We start from the raw sequence: 23043 nt of genomic DNA, 5'->3' as shown, positions 1-23043 counted from the left end.
TTTTTAATTTTTTTAAAATTTTATTTATTTCTTTATTTATTTTACTGTGAGGAATCTGAAATTAAATGTCGCAGACTGGCTTCTACTCCCATCCGAAAGGTGCAGGTTTAGGAGAAAAAGGTGATGAGAAAAAAGGTGCAGGTTTAGGAGAAAAAGGTGATGAGAAGCATTCGGGAAGACTTGGGAAGATGGACGTGCACCCCTTCTGATCTGCTTGCTAGTTGCTTGCAGCTCTCAGTATTATGCATCTCTCAAGTCACTGCCAAGTGGTCTTTTAGATTAAAGATACCATGCCCTACCAGTTTGCTTTCCTGCTCTACATTTTAGGATATGTTTCTGCTTTGGTGGTCCAGCTCTCATTTTGAACTGCCTTGCATACTGACCAACTGGTTTGCTTTTTGGAGGGGCTGTGCAAATTGTATTCAGCTTATTCTCTTAATTTTCTGCAGTGGAGAAGGAACTAGATTTCTGTGGTATTTAGTAGGTGAGTGTTAAGCTGGTGTGGTGCTAGCTGCTGTACAGCTGATACGTGCAAGTGCTGCAGTTATTCCCACTTCTGTCCTTTGGCCCACTCCAGTGTCTGCAAGTGATGAAACAATGAGGTAAAGTGTGTGAAACGGAAGAAATGACCCATTTTGGTTTTAACACTCAGAAAATTTCTTTCTAGTCAGTGAAGTTAGCTCCTTTAAGAATTTTATTTCTTTACTGCTGGACAAATAATTTAATTAGAAGTTGAGGGGGACATCATACAGTAAGAGGAAAAGCTGCAGTTTTGCTTATCTATATAAAATACTACCAGGGTTGTTCAAGCACCAGGTGAAGGGTGTTAGAATCCATTTTCAAGGGCAAAAGCCACATAAAAATGCTGGTCAGCATATTAAATGTAAGTGCTTTTATGGCCAAGTATCTGCATTCAGATTTGGACTTCTGAAAAAATTGTTCAGTTTCATAGATCTGAGGGGTTTTTTTTGCCATTGGGATATAAGTCTTTTTTCATTTTGTTTAACTTTTTGGACCAGATTACCTGACTAGATGGTGTGGATTTCCTGTTCAGCATCAGGACTTTCTGTCCACCTTGTTTTTAGATATAGTTTTCAGGTTAAATCCTTGCATCCTGTCTACCAAGGATAGAACAACAAACATTAAAGGGTTTTTCAGTAATGTCTGCAGTTTTTCTTGAGCTTAATGTCTGAAAATTATTGACTTTGCATGATTACCCAGGCAAATAAGTTTGAGATTTCAGAAATATCTCTTTCTGAACCTCCTGACCCCATGCAGCTGAAGTGTGGGAGTCATGGTGCCAAACTGTACTAGGGGAGACAAGTATGGTTAAAAATCAGTTGTTTTGAAAACATGAGGGAATGACTACTGCTCAGGAGTCAAAAAGCTGTATAATTACGCTGCTTTCATTACACATGTATTACTAAATTTGTGGGTGTGATTAGAACTGCATAAAGTTTATCTTAAGGAGCTTCTTAATTTCCTCTTAGTTTAGTCTGTGAAATAATTTTTTTTCTAATTACCATTGGGCAATGTTAGTCCTATTCTAATGAGATTTTTATTCAGGCATTCTGATTTCTAAAGAAGTTATAGGACTCTCTAAAATCAAATGCTAATCTGAGTGGCTGCCTGACATCTGACCATGAATCGCTTCAGGATCCATTTTGTTTTTTGAGGGAATTTGGGAGAGGACAGTGACACATGGCATCCTTTCTGCACTCCTGGGTTGATGCAGCTGGCGTGTTGCTGGCATGTAGCGGTAATGGGGAAGTCTGCCCATGTGTTGGGGTTCCCGGCATGGTAGACACTGGTTCCTCTGTGCTTGGTTGCAGCCCTGGGGATCAGACAAAACAATGAGGTGCTTTCCAGAAAGACAGAGAAACAGCTATTTATTAACTAACATGTCAGTGTTTCACGATAGAAATCTGTCAGGGCTTGTGTACTCCAGCCACAGCAATGTAAAAGCAGTCAATGACAGTGTTAAGAGCAGAGGGAGCTTGTACCAGTTCTGAGGTGCTAGAGAGAGTTTAGTTTGCATATTACAAAATTTGCTATGATGGAAAGGTTTGGGTTTTTTCCCATAAACAGTATAACTCATATTTGGGCTATCTGTTGCCTGATCATATAAAATCATGTTGAAGTTTGCTCCAGTGTAGATGGGGGGAAAAGGAGATAAGGATGTTACTGTCCACTTCTTGAGAAGGCTATAGTGAAGGCAAACATGTTGTAGAAACCTCTAAAACTGCTGCAGGTGGAGGACTAAAAATAAGGGATGGTGAGGCTGGATATGCTGAGTCTCTAGTCCTGTTGATAGCTCTTCATGCGGTCTTGGGCAAGACACCGTCTCGGATTCCTTGTCCATAGTATGTTGCTGAGTTTTTCCAGATTTTTTGAGTGTTTAGCATTTAAGTTTCCAGGGCGGGTGGTTATGTTGGGTGAATGGTGCTATGAAAGTAAGAAATGTGTACCTTAGCATCAAACTAGTGCCTTGATATGATGTGATATGTGTGGGGCTTTGACTATGATCAAGTCTGCTCTAGCATCTAGTCAGTTGTCCATCTGACACGTGCCAGCCCCTTGAGCAGAGCTCGATATGCAGGGTTGCACTTCACCATATTTTAGAGGGCTGCATAATCTGTATTTTATGTAGACCTTGCCACACAAGTTTTTCAGCAGTTCGTGCAAATGCAGAGGTGTCAGGGAACTGCGGTCTCTTGGTCCCTGTGACTGATGTCCAGAGTACTTCACTTGAAACTTCTCTTGGCATCCAAATGTCTGTAACAATACCAAAATTCAGTGTTCTTGAATTACATTTTTATGAAATGTTTGTGCTAGCTATGACTATCACACCGAGTGATAGTGACTGAAATTTCAATTATCTGGATACAGTCAGTTTTACCTTTCAGCATGCCTTTTTTTTTCTTAAGATTTTAGGCAAGAAGTGCACAGTAATGCACTCTCAAAAAACGGCAAAGGACTCCTTGGTGCATGAGCTAATTAGAAAATGTCAGATTGAACCTGTTGCCCTTTAAAAGATGAAGTGAGAGCAGGGTTTAAACACTGCAGCTGCTTCCATGCTCATAGCATTAGCACGGCAGAATAAAGCTGAAGTTTTGACTTCCATCAGGCTGGATATTGAGAGGCAGGGGGAGAGAGATGATATAAGACCAATTTATTTCATTTGCATTCAGAGTGATGGCTTCAGTATTTTGCTTTGTGTTGCCTTTCCCTTCTGTTTCTAATCTGTTTTGGAAAGAGGGAGAGAGACAAATAAAGCCCCCAAGCAGACAGATTATACAACTGGAATAACCTCTGCACATATCTGGTGGGAAGGCAGAGGCTTTGTGATCTGACGCACCACCAGGAGATGTGGATTATTGGTGATTATGAATCCTAAATTATATGTGAATGTTAATCCATGTGAAAAATACACAACTCTGCATGGCACTTCCTTGCACAGAGCCTTGCACGCTTTTGCAGAGGGCCGTGCTCTGAAGACAGACGTAAAATCCATGTTGTGAGGGTACAGGAGTAAGGTCCTGTACGGAGATGGGAACGATTAGCTACGCGGCTGCAAACTGCTCCAAGGGGGTTGGCTTTCAGAGCAAGGTCTTCACCTGATGGCAGCTGTACACGCTGCCTTTAAGAATTAACGGCTGTGACTGATATTGCTTAGACAGTAAACAAGCTCAGATGAGTTCATTTTTTTGCTTGCTATCCACTTGGTGGTAGAAACTTAAAGTTCCTTGGACTGTCCTGCAGTGTGTGCCTACCAAGTAGACCAGCATTTCGTGCTGCTTTCTTCTCTGAGTTGCAGCATTTCAGCAAAGGACCCTTCAAGGCATCAGCTGCTGTTTGGGAATGAGCCTGCTGGTGACCACTGAGGGGCTGGGGTCTCCCCTGGGGGGTTGTTTTGTCCCAGGAGTGCTGATGGTGGAGTTTGTTTTCCTCTATGCTGCTCACATCGAGATCTTTCCCACGCGGGTTTCTATTGCCATTCCCTCTGCCCTGATCCAGGTACCTTCCCCCTCCTCATGTGCAGTTGGAGGGCTCCTCTGCTTTGCCACTTCCATCCCTCCTCCGGCGCTGATGTGGTGGCAGCAGCTGCGGGTCTCGCTGGAATCGCCGAGCCCACTGGTCCCTTCCTTTGGGGCGACGGGCAGCAGGCTCGAGAAGGTTCTGCTCTTTCCTGGGTGAGCCTGGTGTCTGCACCCAGGCAGGACCTCTGCCTGCAGAGACCCGGAGGGATGCTGCCTGTGGTACCACCCAGCCTCACAAGTGCCTCATGACTGCACATCCTTGGAGGGCTGGGCTGTTGGGACAAGTCTTGTGCCATCTAACAAACAAGATTTAAAAAAAAAAAAGGGGGGGGGGGGGAAAAATCTTATTGCTAGGTAAGACTTGAACTTCTTTTCCTGTACCTGAAACTTTGGTTATCTAGACAAATCAACAGAAAAACCCAAGTTATTTATGCCACTTAGCCTTTAAGCTAAACTGAAGCATAAGAAGATGTTCAGGAGAACAATATTTCCTTTACTGTGTCAGTTTGGATTTAGTACAGAAAAAAATAAAATTACAAAGGCATTTTGAGAGTTGTGTTTGCAAATAGATAAGCCAGAAAAGAGCATGAGCGGCATTAGGGATGAGTCAACCTGCAACTCAGCAGCAGGCGTAATAAGAATCCTTAGAGTGGGCTTTCTTCAGATAATAGATTTAGAGCATTTACATGAGTTCTGTTTAAAGTGTACAGGCATTAAATAGCAGTTCTGAATGAGGATGGATTTTTTTCCACATTAAAAAAAATTAAATCATCACATTAGCAGAAATTTCAGAGGCTTCTTCTTTTAAAGGAGGTTATTTTATTTTTTCATTGTTTTTCACTCATCCGTAGAAATAAGAGCTTTAAAGAGATACTTGGGTTTTTATGGTGTGAAGTGCTTTTCACATATTGATCTCGACTGTAAATTCTTATGTTTTTTTCTTGTGGAAGTGTAGCTGAGCTTTATTAATCTGAAGGTCCTGGATGAAGCACCCTGTGCCATTAAAAAGAAAGATGAATTATACAGGAGATCAAGAACTGAACTTTCCTTTTGTTCTTGTAGGAATTTGAAGGGAAAATGGCATGTGTAGGCTAGGGCATGCATTAATATATTGAATATATAGATGAAATTGGTTTTGCAAAGGGAACTCTAATAGGGTGTATTTTAGATAATCATACAGTAGGTAAGAACTCATCACGTTTGTTGCTACAGAGTGGGAATAATTAAGTGTCACAGCTGGATAGATAACGTTTACACCAGCAGTTTGGATCCTGTTGACGATCAGGGAGACCAAAGGAGGCTGCCAGCTTTTGTACTCTATTTTTCCTGAAAGGTCTTTGCAGAAAAGGGAGGAGGGCTGAGAGACCACTTGGGACTCCTACACAGGACAGCTGTGTAAATAAAGCCTTTCTTGTGAGTAATGCGCCACAGTGCTACCAAAACTACTCCGTTTTCTAGGTGATTGTGTGATTCTAGTTACAGTTTGGGGCTGGGATTCCGTTTGTTATTTTTTGGAGTAGAAGTTGAGATCTGATCGGCAGACATGGTTGAGCTTCTGGTAAATCACTGATTATTACCATCTTTGCCTGTAAATTATTCCCTTTTTCTTCTTACAGCAAGTAGAGATCCTCATCTCTAGTTGTTGTATCACGACAGGAGAAGAAGGTTCGCTTAACAAGTTGACATTGCTTTGCTCTGTAAAGGAAGGGTTTCATAATGAAAAGGTATTGAATTAAGCAGTGCTTCCCACATACCTTGGTCTGTGTTTGATCTGTTTTCAGTAGGTTTTTATTTATTTTTTTTTTGGTGCGGTGCTGATAATAAACTGGGAAATCAAAGACTTTGTAATCACTTGGCAGTACTTAAAAAGGCATGTTTCACTCTTCTAAGCTGTTATGGGGTATAATCTATTGTAGGTATTGAATTTGTATAATTAATAGCTTTTTGTCTGTGTCTCCTTGGTTCAGTCAGTTGAGGTGTATGTGCACGTGTGCATCTGTGCATCACGCTGACACCTGCTCTGTAAGGATAAGTTTGTTTGTTTTCCCTTAAAAGAGGGACTTAGCCTATTTTATAACATACCTCTGTACTGATACTGCATAGTCTGGACAAAAGTGATGTGCAGCTGTGAAGACAGCTCTGTGGGCAGACTTGGACCTCCGTGGCAAGCTTTGCATCTCTTGGTTGAGTGGTCTCTCTTCCTAGATCTGGGTCCAAGAGAGGAGGGAGCGGGAGGGATATGGGTGGGCAGCAGAATGGTTTGAACAGAGGGATCCCAAATTCTGTCTCCCTCTTTGAGGGAGGGGATCCCTGCTTTCTGGGAACTAGGAACATAATGTTGTGTGATGGGTGTTTTACCACTTTGTGGTAACAAGCACCATGTCCTGCTTTCAACACTAAGAAGACTGTGAGGAGGAACATCCTGAAAAGAAGTCACACAGCTTTTAATTTGGGAAGACACTCTGTTATCTTCCCGGTGGCCTTGTTACAGGGAGGGGGGAAAAAAGTGAAAGGGTGAATGTGCCACCAGACATGCTGGAATATTGGATTGTGCTTCAGTGCTGCCTACAGTGCTGCCTGCTGGTTCCCAAGCTGATCCCTTACATTTTGCATTTCATCTTTTTAAAGCTGGCAGCCTCCAAAAAAAGTTGTGAGGGAGTCAAATGTGGGGCTAATCCTTTAGAGACTCTTCTTGAGTTACTTGTGAAAGAAGCAGATGTTGCAGATGTCTCTTACTCATATATTTTCTGGCCTTTTTTGCTACGTCTTTTTTTTTTTTAAACACGTCTCTCCTGCTGACTTTGTGGGACAGTAAAAGCTTAAGTCTGATGATGTGGCATAAAGAGTAACATGGTGTACTACTTGTATTGTAAGATGAACACTGCTATCGGCTCCTACTTTGTACATTGTTCAACCTCCATTCCTCCAAATTTCTGCTTGGAGCTATGTTAGAAGTCCCAGGTGTGGGGGAAGATTTGGGCCTCCCTGTCCCCGTGGTCCGTCTTCAAAAAGATGTGAGCCCAGGAGCTGGTTGCAGTACCGATGAGTTCTCACCATCTCCAGAGGAACAGGATGAATTATGTCCTTATCTCAGGGAATGGATAAGGTTTAAAAATCTGTGGGTTTATTTTACCCCCCCTGCAACTGTCTTATTAATTGCTCTTCGGTTTCTGAAGAATTTTGGAGGAGGTGCAAAGATCTATTTTAAACTGCCCTCTTCTTTAATTCATGTCTTGTTCGTGATGTATTTTCACCAGTGGCAATTTGCGATCCAGCTGACACTTCTGAATGTCATTTACTTGAATAAAAAAATGTGACAGGAGCACTGAAAGTAGTAACTGAGTCATGAAGTGCTGTTTGAACAGCAGCTTTCCCATGACAGGAGGGAAGGTTTATGAAGCCCAGAGTATGCTGCAATACAAGTGTAGCAAAAAATATTCATAATCAATTGTTTGCAGGTTTTCCCATCTCCCATTAGGCTTTCTATTAGGCAAATACCTACTTATAAATCCCCCATATTAAATAAAAATGGGTGAACGATATTTGGTTATCTCATGTTCTCTGACATTGATTTATGTTTTTGATTGCAACCAGTAAGCCACTGCTTCCCAGCACTCCTTGAAGAATTCAAGTGTTGCTCATGCACCTGTTAACCATCTGCCTTGAAAGTGGTTTTCTTGGGCTCCAGTAGGTTTTTTTCAGGATTAATACCATCACAAGTTTTTTCAAAAGATTGATTGATTCAGCTTAAAAGCTGATGCAAACCTCTCATCTTTCTGCCTGCAAAATGGGTAAAGGAAGAAATTTTGCATTCACATGTATTTCTGGTACTCAGTAAAGCGAAGTATGTCATTTGAACAGATGGACCAGCTCTCGCTTTTTAAATGTCCGAGCTTGTTCGAAGTTGAAAGAGGGACCATACAGTCAATTTAAGTAATGAAATGAAAGTCTGCTGCATCTTCCTTTTGATACTGTATGTTTAAATTGCTGTTAATTAATTGGTTCTCATACAACACCATGACGATGTAGATCCAGAATACCCACTGATCCATGGACTGAACCACACTTGTGAGCCTTCAGGTTCCATTCTAGTTAGCAGAAGATTCAGTTCTTTACAGTCTGCTGAGGTTTTCGGATGCTGATGCCCTTATCTTAAAGCAGAGAGAGAACAAATTGCTGTGGCTTGATTCTGGCAGGACTGTTGCCTGTTACTAGTTCTCAGGTGTTGTTCTCTAGGTAGCAATTTGGGTACTTACTGAGAATTACCTCTTTAAAGCTTATTAGAACCTTGTCATTTACAGCTCGTAACCTGCCTTTTGTTCAGGGGAGAGACGAGGTCTGGGTCTTGCCTCCTGACAACTTGCATGTGACATCCTGTAATAAAACTTCTTCAAACACCAGAAGATTGGAAAAGGCCAAATATCAGCAGTGCTCTGTATATATGTAATAGTGCTTGTAAAGATGTATGTGTAGCTGTTTATCTCGTTGCCAGGGTTAGGATTCATATGTAGCTCTATGACTGGATAGTTGTCTGCAGTGCATGGGCTTAAGTTCCTTGGAAAACTCAAGCCCCCCTTAAATTTCCTGTTAAAGCCAGCAGGGGCAGAAGTTCAACTGACATAAAACTATGCTGAATGAGTAATTCCCTGTGTGGACTCTCTAGAGAAGGATCTTTAGAGCCTCCTCTGGGGATGCCTTTATAAAAAGTTAAGTTCTCTTAAAATTTTGTATGAAATCAATAAATAAGTTAATAATAGAGCAGCTGTTGATCATAAACTCTGGGAATTTCCTATATTCAAATTTCAGCCAGAGGATACATTTCTCACTTAGGGAGCAGACACTGCTTTTGTCAACTATTCAGTCTCCAGGCCCTCAGTTCTAGGATTTCTTATCAACAGAAGACAAGCAAAACCTCTCCTAACCCTGCCTGTAATACCAAGAGAGTGACAGAAACTTGTCCTGGTTTATGTCTGTGGAGAACAGTGAGAGTGTGCTCCCTTTGTGGTGATCTTCTGAGCTTTCTACCAAATCCCTGGGGAGGAGCTTTCTCTGGAGTTCTAAATTGACCCTAAACTTGGCCAAATTGAGGCAGGAACATTCCTTTAATTCCCCAGCAGTTGTATGATGCTTAGTCAGCTAATATTGCCTTGTATGGCCTGTTTGTAGACTACAACTGCCAGGAACCTCTGGTCTTTAAAACTTTGACTTAATGGCAAAGTAATGACAGTGCAGATCAGCACATCCCGAAGCAAAAGAAATATTTCTCTTTTGGGTTATTGAACAGTTGCTTTGATATCAGTCTTCCTGTGACTCCATTGTAACTATATATCTAGGCTTCACTGTCTGGAGGAAAGCTTGGAAATGTGAACCATGTGCACCCAGTACGCTAGAAACCTGAAAAACTAAGCATATAAACTATATAGATTAAGTATATAAAAATACACTCTCCTTTTACATTTCATGTTTTGTGTTTCATTTGGAGTGGGATTGTACTTGGATGATTTTTCTTTTTGAAAGAAAACAAATAGAAACAAGTATTGCAAAACAGTGACAAGATTTTTTCCTCTCTCCTTTTATCCCTATTTTAGGAAGGCATGAGGTGCAGCTGTGGACAACAGCTACCAAGCAATCCTTGTGTCTCATGTGGCAAAAAGTGAAAGCGCAGCTAATGCTAAGCATGTCTTTCCTCACTGCTGTTTTTTGGTATTGCAGAAGGCTATACAGCTTTTTAGCACAGCTACTGAAACGGTAGGTTTTTATTATGCAGACTTTAATCTTCCACGCTGTTGCTTATTTCAGTAAATATTGACCTCTGACAACTCCTCTTTGACACCTGTGTTATCATTTGGATTTCAGGTGGAGCAACTATCTTCAGAGAAAACTCATAAGTAATCTTTTTGTTGTCATTCTATATTCATTAATCCCCCCACCGCTCCCTTTTAAATGCAGAACAGCAGAAGGTAACTAATCTATGAATTAATCTTGATTTAGGGAATCTCAGTGTGCTGACAGAAGTTGACCTGCTTGGTTATAGTGCGAGAGAATGGAAAGGAGAAACAAAGCAGGCCAAGCACATGAGGGAGGTAAGAGTTAAATTTTAATCTCTGCATGAGGATGGGGCAGAAGAAGTACCTGGGAAAGGACCAGCACTCCCGGTGCAAGCAGTGCCACAGGTACCAAAGCCTGCTACACCACCTGGCTGAACGAAGAGCAAAAGGGACAGCATGAACATGGGTCTAAATAAAGACTGCAGTAGAGCAGGTCAAAACGTAGATTGGATTTTAGTCTTGCACCTTCTCCGCATTCCCCTTTGTAGCACTGATAACCCACGCAGCAGCTTTAACAGGAAAAAATCATCCCCAGTGCTGCAGAACAAATAACTTGGTATTGGGTGCTGTCTCTTGGCCAGCCTTTGTTTTAAGGTAAAAGCTCTCATTCCAGGGAGGAATGAAACACTCCCATTTCTCTGGAGGTCCCTGTGACAGCAGCCAGCACTGGGCACCCTCCCCAGCAGCCACCAAGGTCCTCTGTCCACCCGCATCAGCTGTAGCTGGGGGCCAGTGGGGCAGGAGCTCACATCTGACCTGTGCCAGGGCAGGTGGTGGTTGGCGTGCGAGAAGCTGGCATGCTGGATAGTGGCCATCCCCTGCCTTCACCCAGCACCTGTTTGCTCCAGCGCTGCACCCCGGCCGTGCGGCGCTCCATGGCCTCCCTGGCCCAGGTGCTCCTGCGCTGCCATCCTCCCCTGTGCCAGGCACTGCCAGCAGGACGCACACTGGCTCGCTACACCCTGCAGCTCCTCCTGCCTCCTACCACATGTAGCTAGGGCCAAGCTGCTAATCTCACAGTCAACGTCCTCATCATCCTCAGCATGTCCATCAGCTGCTGAGGGGGGGCTGGAGATGGCCCTGGGCTGCGTGGGGAGGTGGCAGCATCTGCTGCTTGTGGGTATCAGCTAATCCTTGGTGCTGCTCTTTCTCAAGTCTCTCTTTTTTTTTTTTTTTTTTTTTTAGAATTCTATACTTCTTATTCCTTTCCAGGTAAGGGGTTTTTTTTGGTGGTGTTCTCTTATTTTTTTTTCCTCTTGTAGCTTTGAGCTGCTGGCTGTCAACATCTTAATTATTGCACTTCTCCCTGGATTTTTATTTCTCTTACCTTGCATCATTTTAGATGAAATAGTTTTTCACAGCTTAGTAAGCTTTCTTCATAACTGTGAGCCAAGTTGATGGAGTTGTGTTGGGCTTGGGGTCACAGATAGCTGAACTCCTGAGCCAAGGACCTCCTAAGTTCATGGTTCGCCAATGCTAGATACACTGTTTTCTGTCAGCTCACCAACGTGTTTTTCAGTTGTATACATTGTGTGTACATGCTTACACCTGATAGGCAGAAATGGCAGCTGTACCTTCCTCAAAAGATGTATATTACTGCCCGTGCAATGGGCTGTTGGCAGCTCTATCTTGGTGACCATTAACGAAGCCAGCATGGCAGACGGCATGGCAGGAGCAGCAGTGCCCTCTGATGGGCCCTGACTAGTGCCTGTAGTTGGAGCACTACTACGTTATCCTAACCTGTGATGGGGAGGGACCTCCAGGAGCAACGCTGTGTTTTATGGCTCTCTGTTTCAACTGTGTTAAGCCTTAGTCACCAAGGTAGGCTCAAAGACCATGGGGGGGATCTTTACTTTTCCCATAAAACTTCTAGCTAAAGTAGCTATACCAGTGGTAGAGTAGTAGTATCTGTTAAAGCAAGCTTAGACTCACATCCAGTTATTCAGCTAACTGTGACATCATATCCCTGTATCCTCATGGTGTGGCATTTCATTCCAGCACAGCACAAATATAGCAGCAGGTCCATATTTCTGATTATCTGATGATGGTGGGAACACTGACCATGAGATGCTGGTAATGAGAGACACTGCCTAGCCATCTGCACTGGGCAACAGCCATGGGGTTGAACTTCAAGGTGCTGCCCATGAGTGTCTCACAGATCACCACTTCAGGGAGCCTTGAGGAAAGGAAGCAACCCTTGCCGTGGTACTGAGTAGCGCACAGGATCTGCCTGAAAATGTTGCTTTCTAGTTTCTGTTGCTGTTCTGTGGAACAGGAGATGGCACGTACTTGTATTCAACATCCATATAAGAACAACAAAGCAAAAAAATTATTACAATTGCATCAACCCTCAGAAAGGTCAGCTCCATAAAAATGAGGAAGTATGTTAAGAGGAACCCAAAAGACAGCTCAGAGACTTGAGTATTTACAGTCAGTGTATTTGACATGTATATTGCTTTAGGTCATGGTATTGGAGTCACAGGGGAAACGCCAATGAAGAAGGACTTGGGGAACATGAAGCTGATAAGGCTAAACAGCAGCATGAGGGAGTTATAAGAAAAAAGAAGGTATTGTTCAAAAAGCTGGAGTCATGTCCAAATGATAAACATAGAAAGGATCCAGCTTTGCCAGATTAAATGAGGGAACACAGCAATGCCAAATGAGGGAACACAGCAATGCCAAAAGTGCCCAGAACAACACACAATAAGGCCAAAAGTGATTTGGAGGAACAAGTAACAAAAGACAGCAAAACGTGTGATAAAATTGCAAACATGTACAAGGCAACAAGCCTTTCAGAAAATCTGTGAGCCTGCTAGATGATCAGAGCTCAAAAGGAGACCCAGGGGAGTCTAGTGGGTGGCTGGTTATGTCAGGTAGTGGTTGTCACAGTAAAGAGCATATTTTAGGATGAGGTCTCATGAGCTCCTGAAGCAGCCTGGCATGCTTGCTGTCCCCAAAAGGAGCAGTCCCTGTCTTGTGTTGTCTCTCCCTTTTTCTCACCTCATTTGAGCTAAACAGTCCCTCTCCCTCTTACAACCTCTTAAGATGGTTCTTAGATCTTCTGTTGGATGTGGTTCACCAAGATGGTGAGCTGATAGAGACACCTGAGCAGGAAGCTCCCCAGCAGGAAGGATTCAGTAGGCTTGCAGTTATCACAGCCAATGCAAAGTAAGAGTAGGGGAAACTGCAGCTAAGTGGTGTTGGGATGGGATGAGGAAGCAACTGAGGTGAAAGAGAACCAGGAACTGAGACCATCTTCTTGCTCCCTTCAGGAAGCAAACTGAGACTGATGCAGCAGCCAGCGTAACTGTACAGTCCTCTTTTAAATTTAATTCTTTGCCAGTTTTTTGATCTGCATTGTCTCGCCATGGGCTCAGATGAGAGACAGAGGTAATGCAGATAAAATACAGGGAGTCTGTAGCTGGAAGAAGGGTCATCTGCTTCAGCACAGCGCTGCCAGATCTGCACAGCCTCAGGAGACCGTTGCAGGATGTATTCAGTGTAAGGAGATGTTTCTGCCAAAAGGCAATTTCTCCAGATGCTTGTTCCTGCCCTTTTGCTGCTCCATCCACATGTTGGCACAAGTTGTGAAGTGGTCAGGGTTAAAGTTATTACGGCAAAGAATCTTTGCTGACCTCTTCTGCTTTGGTTGACCATGTGAATGTTTACACTAGTAACAGTGCAGAGACTGGAGCAAGTCGCTGGGTTTGGAGAGAGCAGAGAATCACTCTTAAGGAGCAGTGCAAGTTTAAGTGCTTACAAAAACTATGGTGTTAGAACATTTTTGTTTTAACATGTTTGTTAGAACATTTTTTTTATAAAACTTATAAATATACTAGCTCTTTCCCCTAGCCCACTTTTATGAGTAGTTTGGAATTGAACTCCAATTCACCATGGTCTGAGATTTAAAACGTTTATTAGTAGGTTTTTTTGGTCTTTTTCTAGGCATATGAAGAATTGTTTTGGAGCTATCGTATCAAATATCTGCGACAAGTCAGGAGGGACAACTATTGTGTACTAAGAGCTGTGCTTTTTCAGATATTCAGCCAAGGTATTCCTTTTCCCTCATGGATGAAGGAGAGAGATATATTAAAGGTAAAATTCATTTCCTAAATTAACATGATTCAGGTGACCTTGCACTGCAGAAGGAAGCTTTATTCAATGTGAAAAAATGATGTGTCTGCTGTGGAAGTACAGGAGAATAGATATCCGAATTTAAAGAGAAGTTTTCAAACTCTTTGAACTACATTTAGTTGAAGAAGTGTCCCTTGATCTAAACATGTCAAAGTGAATGTGAGGCTAAATGGTAAAAAGAAACCAAAAAAAAGTGGATGGATAAATGTTACTGCCACCCTGCTAAATGTCACTCCCTTAGCACAAAAGGATATTTGAATCTTCTTCATCCACATCTGTGCAAAGTCCAGTGGCTCACTTGGCTGTGTGTGTTGCTGGAGCAACAGGAATCCTGCCCTGGGCTCCAGGAGCTTCCTCAGGAGACAGCAGTGAGGAGTTGGGGAGCTGGAGCTGCTGCCTGTGGGGAAACTGGAAGGTTTCTGTAATCCTAAAAACCTCAATGAGTTTAGATGTTCCCAGCTTTTCCAGAGCATGATTTGTATACTTTGTTGAGAGCATATTTTCTTCTTTTTTGGCTGGTCGTGTTTTAAAAGTTTCTTAAGGACTTGTCAGTCAAATGGATCTTCCTTCTTAACATGTGAGTTTTTCTGAAGCCCATTTATATTTTCTTGTTGGAACTGTACAACCAGAGGATTAGAACCACACCATAAATTAAATGTGTGTAGACAAGTTTATATAGCTTTATATTGGACTTCTTGTTATGCTTATGATCTCAGGTAATTAGTTTTTTGTTTTGTTTTGTTTTTTTCCCAGCTCCCTGAAAAGCTTTTATATTCTCAAGGTTGCAACTGGATTCAGCAATACAGTTTTGGGCCAGAAAGATACACAGGTCCCAATGTCTTTGGTAAATTGCGTAAATGTATGGAGACATTAAAGACCAGTGTGAGTATTTAGGAGATGGTTGGGGGGAATAAAAGCACTGAGAAGTGGGTTGAGACAGAGTTATGGAACTGCTCCTTGTTACATATTTCTGTGATGTTCAGCTTCCCTCCCAGGTTCAGAGAGCTGAGCAGCTGGGCAGGCCATTGTCTCTCCTGCAGAGGAATCCATTTTTGGGGGTTCTACTGGGCTATGTCCTCAGGGTCTCCCTTCAAGTTAAGGAGGACATCCGCCCCACAGCTTTAATTGCTGCACGGTTAGTTGCCCTAGTTCATAGAGTCACAGAATCATAGAATGGCCTGGCTTGAAAAGGACCATAGTGATCATCAAGTTTCATCCCCCCCACCATATGCAGGGCCGCCAATCACTAAACCAGGCTGCTCAGAGCCACATCCAGCCTGGCCTTGAATGCCTCCAGGGATGGGGCATCCACGACCTCCCTGGGCAACCTGTTCCAGTGTGCCACCACCCTTTGGGTGAAAAACTTTCTCCTGATCTCTAACCTAAACCTCCCCGTCTTAGTTTAAAACCATTCCCCCTTGTCCTATCGCTATCCACCCTCGTAAACAGTCGCTCCCCCTCCTGTTTGTACGCTCCTTTCAAGTACTGGAAGGCCGCAATGAGGTCTCCCTGGAGCCTTCTCTTCTCCAAGCTAAACAAGCCCAGTTCCCTCAACCTTTCCTCATAGGAGAGGTGCTCCAGCCCTCTGATGATCTTCGTGGCCCTCCTAGTTGCACTTGCCATCAAGTGGCTCCTCCAGTACTTCATCATTTTGATTAAAAATAACAACGTGCTCTATGAGATCCTCCCCAAATAGCAGGGAACAAATGAATAGTGCATTTTCTTCTCAAATTGTTGTCTTTCCTCTGTTTTTCTCTCCATAAAATGTTGTATTTATCCAGTTCTACTATAATTTCTCTCTGTAAGCTGAAGCACTTGATTACAAAGTCCTGTCAAGCCTACTGCCCCCTCTGCTCAGCATTGCCATATTGTCTGCATTTCCAACTCAGAGTACAGCTCTGATTTATACATTTAAAACCTCAGGAGTTTCAGTAGCCTCAAATACTTTTGAAACAGAGATAAAAAAATCATCCTGACAAGAGCTTGCATCTTCCTTGAGCTCTTTTGTGGTTTCTGTGTGTCTGCAGTTGCATGAGCTCTGGGCTGTTCTATTTGCTTTGCCACAAGCTGTCCCCAGCACACCACTACCCTCTCCTCCCCATCTTCCTCCTGCCATGCCGTTGCTTTGTATGCTCTTCTGGGCCATAGCCATCAAGCAAATACTGGTATTTGCCGGACTCCAGAGTTTTGGCCAAGATAGGTTGATACTCTTCTTTGAAGCCATCCATTATCCAGTGTGTCAGACCTTAAGCTATCATTTTTAATTCTGCAATATACCTTACATCCTGGGATGTCTTACCACAGCCACAACAGCTTATTTTACTACGCATTTAAGCTAGTTCCTTTTATGTGGCCCTATGTATACGAGCCACAACTCTGTAGTTTTAAGTGCTATTATCTGTGATAGCAACTGCTATTAAAAAAAAAATAAAACATACAAATAAAAGACTTATTTAGTTCTAGAATCAAAGCATTAGAAATTAAAAGAGGGAACTGAAATAGAGATCTGGCCCTTCTTGCTTGCCTGCAGCCTTGCTGTGCCACAGTGATGACTGCCTGTCCTCTTGACATGTGCCTGGTGGTTCTTGAGTGCAGTTGTCATTCTGTTCTGGTCACTCTTTGCACTTGCCAGTGTTGGGTTGTTCAGCTTTTATTTGTATCTTCTTGTAGTTCTTTTAAGTTGATGTTGGTCCCTAAGTACAAAGCATGTAAACTGGATGTTTGCACAGAAAAAAGTTTCAAGTCAGCACAGTGAACAAATCCATACAATTAAGAAATTGTTGCAGAGCAGCTGTATTATCAATTATGCTGTTATTGGGCATGAGGTCTAGCTCCCAACTTAATTTTCTTTTTTTTAAAGATGCTGTTTGGCCAATGAGAGGGATTCTTTTCTGTTTTCATTAGCAGGGTTTTACGTTACATTTAGTAGTGTGAAAAGTGCTAAGAGCTAAAAGTGCTAAGAGCATGGGGAGTTCAGGTTTTGTTGCATTTAACTGTCTTCTTTACTTCTTTATTCAGCAGATACCCTAGGAAACCTTGTGTGTTTGAATAGCCAGATTTAGTAAATACTACTTAGTATCCAAAGCTTGTAGATCATAGAATCATAGAATGGTTTGGGTTGGAAGGGACCTTAGAGATCATCAAGTCCCAACCCCCTGCCATGGGCAGGGACACCCTCCACTAGCCCAGGTTGCCCAAAGCCTCATCCAGCCTGGCCTTGAACCCCTCCAGGGATGGGGCATCCACAGCTTCTCTGGGCAACCTGGGCCACTGCCTCACCACCCTCATAGTAAAAAATGTCTTCCTAATATCTAATAGAAATCTACCCTCTTTCAGCTTAAAACCGTTGCCCTTCGTCCTATCGCTACACTCCCTGAAAAAGAGTTCCTTCCCATCTCTCCTGTAGGGCCACCCCCCAGCCTACTGGAGGGCTGCTGTAAGGTCTCCCTGGAGCCTCCTCTTCTCTAGGCTAAACAACCCCAATGCACATCTGCTCCAGGTATGGTTTTAAGATACAGGAGTGGCGGAAAGTGGTCACTGACAAAGGTATTTTAAGCCTTTCAAGGAGCAGAGGTCATAATACTTGCATATTTTTTTTCAAGAGGCTTGCTGCACTCTCCAAACTGATGAGTCTGGGCCCCACTCCAGACTTGCCTCCATTGACCAAGCTGAAGCAGAGCGCCTGGTTGTTGGGTAAGCAGGAGGCAGTTGCCTCTCTGCTGCTTTTCCCAGCTCCGTCGTCATCTTGTGGGCTGCTGCCTGCAAATGCTGTTTTGCCTGGTCCATGTTGGCTACTAGATGCTTTACAACTGGGACAGGCTTTTCACTTAGGTAATAGAGGTCCTCTAGCAAAGGGGCAGCAGTGGTTCATCCCCTCGGTCTCATTTTTAACCTGTAAGGAAAGTCTTCAGGAATGCATGAGGAGATGTGAAGGATCTGTTTCTTGATTTAATATTCATGGATAAGTTTGATTTTTTTTTTTTGAGTTGCAATTCACAGTTAAAGGCAGCTTCAACATATAAATGTCAAAAGCACAGAACTAACTGAAATTCATTTGAATCCCAGTCATTGAGCATCACCTCTTATTGTGGTCCCAAACACTTTACATTACAGATGACTGTTCTTAGCCACTGTGTTCAGGACTGCATGCTTTAAGCTTTCTGATTTGGTACTTAGTCCAGCATTGTTTGTCTCCTACCCTGTTCAAGTCCCATACACATCTTTTCTTGTCCCCTCTTGTGCAGCCAATTTACCTTGACCTCATGAAGCTGAACACACTAAAGACATAAAATATGTGCAGTTCATAACACCATGCTTGCTTGGCCAGGTTATATAGGTTCCTTTTAATTGACGTGCTTCTGAATTGGGATCAGCATTTAAAGAATGCAGACTAGTATAACTTTAACATAAATGGTACTAAAGAGGAAAATCACTGAATTTTGGAAGTTAAAAAAAGGTCAGTCAGGAGTTTTTAATTTCCTGTAACTGTCTGAGGTAGCTTTTGGTGGCTATGCTCCTTCAGACTCTCTACTGTTGACAACGATACCTGGATTTTCTACAGTGATGGTGGGTGGCTTTTGTATAGGGGAATTACGTTTGATTCCTCATAGACTGTCATTATCATCCAGATGCTTGGAGTGTCCGTAGCAAATAGGTTCAGCTGGATAAACAGAAACTGAAATAACTTCAGATCCCAAAGAGCCACCTGCTTATTTGCACCAGTAATGTACAGACTGGCAATTGTTCCTGTTTTGGAATCTTTCATATTGAGTGGAATAATTAATAATTTGATTAATATTATTAATAAGAATGTAATTAATATTCTTCTGTGTGCTTTCCAGTGGACTGAAATATATGCTACTAAAGATCATGAAAAAAGAGGAAACACGTGCAATACACTCTTTTCCGATGAGAGCAAAGAGCACAAACTGTATGAGGCCATAAAATTCATCATGCTCTATGAAGTTGTGGAAGCCTACGAGCAGATAAAGAACAGGGAAGAACCCATGCACAACCTTTTTAGCCTTCTCCTTGCTCGTGATTCTTCATCTGACCCTTTGAGTTTCATGATGAATCATCTGAACTCCATAGGTGACTCTAATTGCCTAGACCAGGTAACAATACAATGAAAAAAAATCACAAAATTTATTCCATCTCTGACGTGATTAGGTGAATACATCATCCATGATAGCTGGCCCATTTTTTTGTCTTTGGGATGCAGGGAACTGGTCTGAGCATAGGCCTTTATCTTCCAGGAAAAAAACTGTGGTAGAGTAAAACAGGGTGGACAGTTTTCTTGCTGGGCCAGAAATAAATGCTGCAAACTATCAGTGAGACATAGTTTAGAACAATGATACCTTTGATATGTAAAATAATTTTAGATTATGCAGATTTGACCTGTTTTTTCTCTTTTCCTGTCCTTTCCACCATGACAAACCCTGTATCATCACTCTATTTCCCCCCTCCTCCTTGGTTCCCATTAGATCTAATGTCTGCAAAGAGTAGGTAATGAGAACTTTCTTAATTGTTCACCTCTATATGTTACAGTTATTTTTTTTCTATGTTATATTTAGTGAGGAATTAAGTACTGACATCTAAGCTCCACACTGCCACTCTGCAAATAGTTTCACTTTCCAATGGGTGAAATTATTTTTTTAAATTAATTTCTGTTATCAAATCAATTGTTAGATGTTGCAGTCACATTCAGGGGCAGTTTGATTATAACTGGACACGCTCTGCTCTGTCTTGCTATGCCCAAGGATATGAGCTTTTCCAAAAGCATTTTTCCAGATTAAACAATTATTTGCAAGAAGTGTTAATGAAGATGCCAGTTCTCATGTTTCATATACATGAAGTACAAAGAAATTTTTTCCTTTTACTATTATATTTCATTGCCCTTGTGTAGCAAGCAATCAGAAGGTGGCAGGCTTCCCTGTTTTTCAAGGTGTATCAATCTTTGAATAATAGCCAGTCCCTTCATGCTCCCACTAAGCTGTGTGAGCTGGCTTTGGGAGGAGGTTATGTATTGTGTCAGGTGGAAGAGGATGTTTCCAAAGTGTCAAGCATTAACCAGAATATCCTCTACATGGAGAAGAGCAGTGGAAGGGCTGTTGTAACATTGAGAATAGCCTCCAAGTTTTAATTATCTTACTTCACATATAAAAGGGCCACTTGTATTTCTTATCTGCTGTTCTGAAGCTAGGTTACTTGCCTTAGCTTGGATTACCTTCAGTTTAGTTTTCTAAGTCCATAAATAAATGTCTTACAGACTTCTTTCCTCTTTAGGTTGAACTGCTTCTTCTTGGATACTTACTTGAAGTAAAGATAAGAGTTTACAGACTGCATAGGTTTCATACAGAGGAATTTCAAGTAAACTATCCAGATGAATACCGAAGGGAATGGAATGAGATTTGTCTCCTGACTGAGGACGACCACTACTATCACATCCCCCTTTTCAGAACGTGAAGGACCAATGACTTTTTTTTTCCTTTGTATAATATAGTGAGTGACCAGTTCCAGTGCATTAGGTTTCTAATTGGCAGCAGTAAGATTTTGAGAATGCTTGTTAATGATTACAAAATGTTTTATGGGTTTACTGTGCAAACATTTTGCTTTCCCATTACAGCTCAATTCACCACCAGCCATAAAAACCATAAAATATTTTGCTATACTGTCTGGGGGGAAAATGTCATATTTGAGGGTTGCCAGACAAAAAATCTTAGACTGCATGACAAAGAAGGCAAAGGTAATGTTGGTTTTTCCATTGTAAAGTCTAAGGGTTTTCTCTGACATCTCTGGATGGGTTAAACTCAAGTTCCTAAAGCAATTACTGTTTTCCCTCCTCTGTCTCTAGCTACAGAGGACAAATCATGCAGGAAGCAACTCCCAGGGTCCCAGAGTTTTTACTCCAGGCTAGTCAACTTGCATTGACCTGAGGCTACCTAGGATGGGAGGATGTAAACTGGGGCCTCTGGGTAGCTGCTTCAAGTGCCATTTGGCTTCCCCGGTTGCGGGAACGCTCCCTCCAGGAATGGGCAGAGCAAGCAGCAGCAGGCTGTACTTACTTCAGACACCTGAAATTCAGCTCTCACCACTGATATCTGAAGGTGAAGAACTGTTACACGGGGGGGAAAAAACCCAACACACACAAGAATGCTGTGCCAGATGAATGGAAGATCTACTTCATAACTGAGGAAAGTATGCAAGCTTTCCCAAAGCTATAAAAGGGCAGTATTAATTAATAAGTAACATGCAAGACAGTTAGACCTGGTAGCTGTCTGGTTTTTGTCAACTTGTAAATCCTTTAAGGACTGATTTCAACATCACCTGCCAAAAGATATCAGGATTTTCTTTGTACTTCATTTGAGAAAGCTGTGCACAGAATACATTCACAAACACTGCATTTTTAGAAAATATTAATTTTCTGTGTGTTATGTGCATTTGGCAGGGCATGTATGTGTTACATCCTCTGTGTATATATTAATCTCTTTGCGTAAGATTGCTATCTTTAGTTTAGACATCAATGTTTGATGAAGTCTGTCCAAGACAACTAAATGAGATGTACTTTATTATGTGGAACATTTTCCCCAGTTGTGTTTTCTAAAAGAATCAGTTGTGTTTTGATTATTTCTAAAATAAGGGACCTTAATTTTAACAAATACGAAAATGATATAGCAGATCTTGCAAAATATTTGTGAAAAGCTTACAATCCCATAGGCATACAGTTGTATTGAAAAAAAGTGGGGTTTTATTAAGAAACAAAGGCTTTCCTTTCCTTATGCTAGAGCTGTGGGGACAGGCAGGTTTGTTTTTAACTCCACCAGGAGAAAATACAAGCCAGAAAGAAAAATGTGAAGAGGGCCTGCAGGAGCTAAAGCAGCTCTGCGGGGTGCCTGAATGGTAATGCTTGGAGTGCACAGAGACTGCCCAGTTCCTTTGTGTAAAGGAAAGCCATTTTATCCCTTACAGTCCTTTTATTTGTATGTATATGTATTTATAAACACAAATGCATGATTTCTGCATTATAACAGTTTTGTTTCCTGAAAGTTTTTCTGAGTTTGGTTTTGTTCAATAATTTGTAGTTTTTAATTAAGAAGGCTTGATACCTATAATAATTTCATCTCATCAAAACCTGCATATCAAATACTTAATTTATTAAAAGAAACTTATTTTCACTGAATGAAATACACTGTCTACTTTAGATTTGGTTCTGCTCTGCATGTGGAAATGTTATAAAGCCTGAGAGGAGGGTATTGCTATCTGTTTTGCATCAACAGTAACATTTACAGCTATCAGTAAACTTGTCTATATTTTATTCTTGTTTTGGTACAAGCAGACATACAAAAAAAAATATGTATTTTTATAGGGGGCTTTGTAACGGTTTGCCTATTATTTATGAATAGGGATACAAAAGCATTACAGCTGAAAGTGTTAAATTGTCAAAATGTACATTTTTGTAATCTTGAGCATATTAATAGAAGGGGGTTAATAAAGATCTAACACAGACAGTGGAATTTACCTTGCCAGTTTGGGTGTTTGCATCTGAACTGGGTCACCTTGGGCTCTCTGCCTTGTCAGTGGAGGGCAGTGGCATGCAGTCAGTCAGAGGAGTGGGTCCCTGGAAGGGTCTGGTTCTCCTCACTGACTGCAGTGGGAGCTGGCAGTGGTCAGCATAAATCTCTCTGCTCTAGATGTCTGAAGTTAAGTGAGATTAATTTTGTCCCAGGAACCCAGAAAGGACATGTTGAGACAGATCTGCTGGCTTATGAGATGTTGGAGGTGCTAGCTGAATCACAACAGGAACAGAAATGGGATGTGAAGAAAGAGGAACTTCAGGTGAGGATGATTGCAAGTCTTAGAGATAACTGCTGGGAATGCTCTGTGCAGGATCGTAAACACTGAGATAGGTTTGGGGCTGCTCTGAGTTTTAATTGGGTTCTCTGATAATATATTTTACATATGTATAAAGCAAAAAAATATACATATTTTTGCATATAAAGAAATATATGTACATACATATATATATGTGTGTGTATATATAT

The 23043-nt window shown here is 41.9% G+C and overlaps 1 protein-coding gene across 1 annotated transcript; it reads left to right on the top strand.

Annotated features, from left to right (window-relative positions):
• Positions 1-9634: 9634 nt before the first annotated feature.
• Positions 9635-20629, top strand: FAM105A (family with sequence similarity 105, member A). The gene is made up of 7 exons (XM_010083136.1): positions 9635-9788; positions 9897-9928; positions 10032-10123; positions 13814-13963; positions 14756-14884; positions 18844-19116; positions 20288-20629. The coding sequence occupies exons 1-7, from the start codon at positions 9682-9684 to the stop codon at positions 20465-20467; spliced, it is 963 nt and encodes a 320-aa protein (XP_010081438.1). The 5' UTR covers positions 9635-9681; the 3' UTR covers positions 20468-20629.
• Positions 20630-23043: the final 2414 nt, after the last annotated feature.

The sequence above is a fragment of the Pterocles gutturalis genome, unplaced genomic scaffold (assembly GCF_000699245.1).
Source record: "Pterocles gutturalis isolate BGI_N339 unplaced genomic scaffold, ASM69924v1 scaffold21260, whole genome shotgun sequence".
In the NCBI taxonomy this organism is placed as follows: Eukaryota; Metazoa; Chordata; class Aves; order Pterocliformes; family Pteroclidae; genus Pterocles; species Pterocles gutturalis.
This window is presented reverse-complemented; position numbering and strand designations above follow the sequence as displayed.

Excerpts from the sequence above, each read along its gene's own strand:
- FAM105A (XM_010083136.1), top strand. The coding sequence starts at position 9,682 with ATGTGGCAAAAAGTGAAAGCGCAGCTAATGCTAAGCATGTCTTTCCTC. Across the intron at positions 13,964-14,755 it reads AGGAGAGAGATATATTAAAG|CTCCCTGAAAAGCTTTTATA; the intron begins GTAAAATTCATT and ends TTTTTTTCCCAG. Across the intron at positions 14,885-18,843 it reads TGGAGACATTAAAGACCAGT|TGGACTGAAATATATGCTAC; the intron begins GTGAGTATTTAG and ends TGTGCTTTCCAG.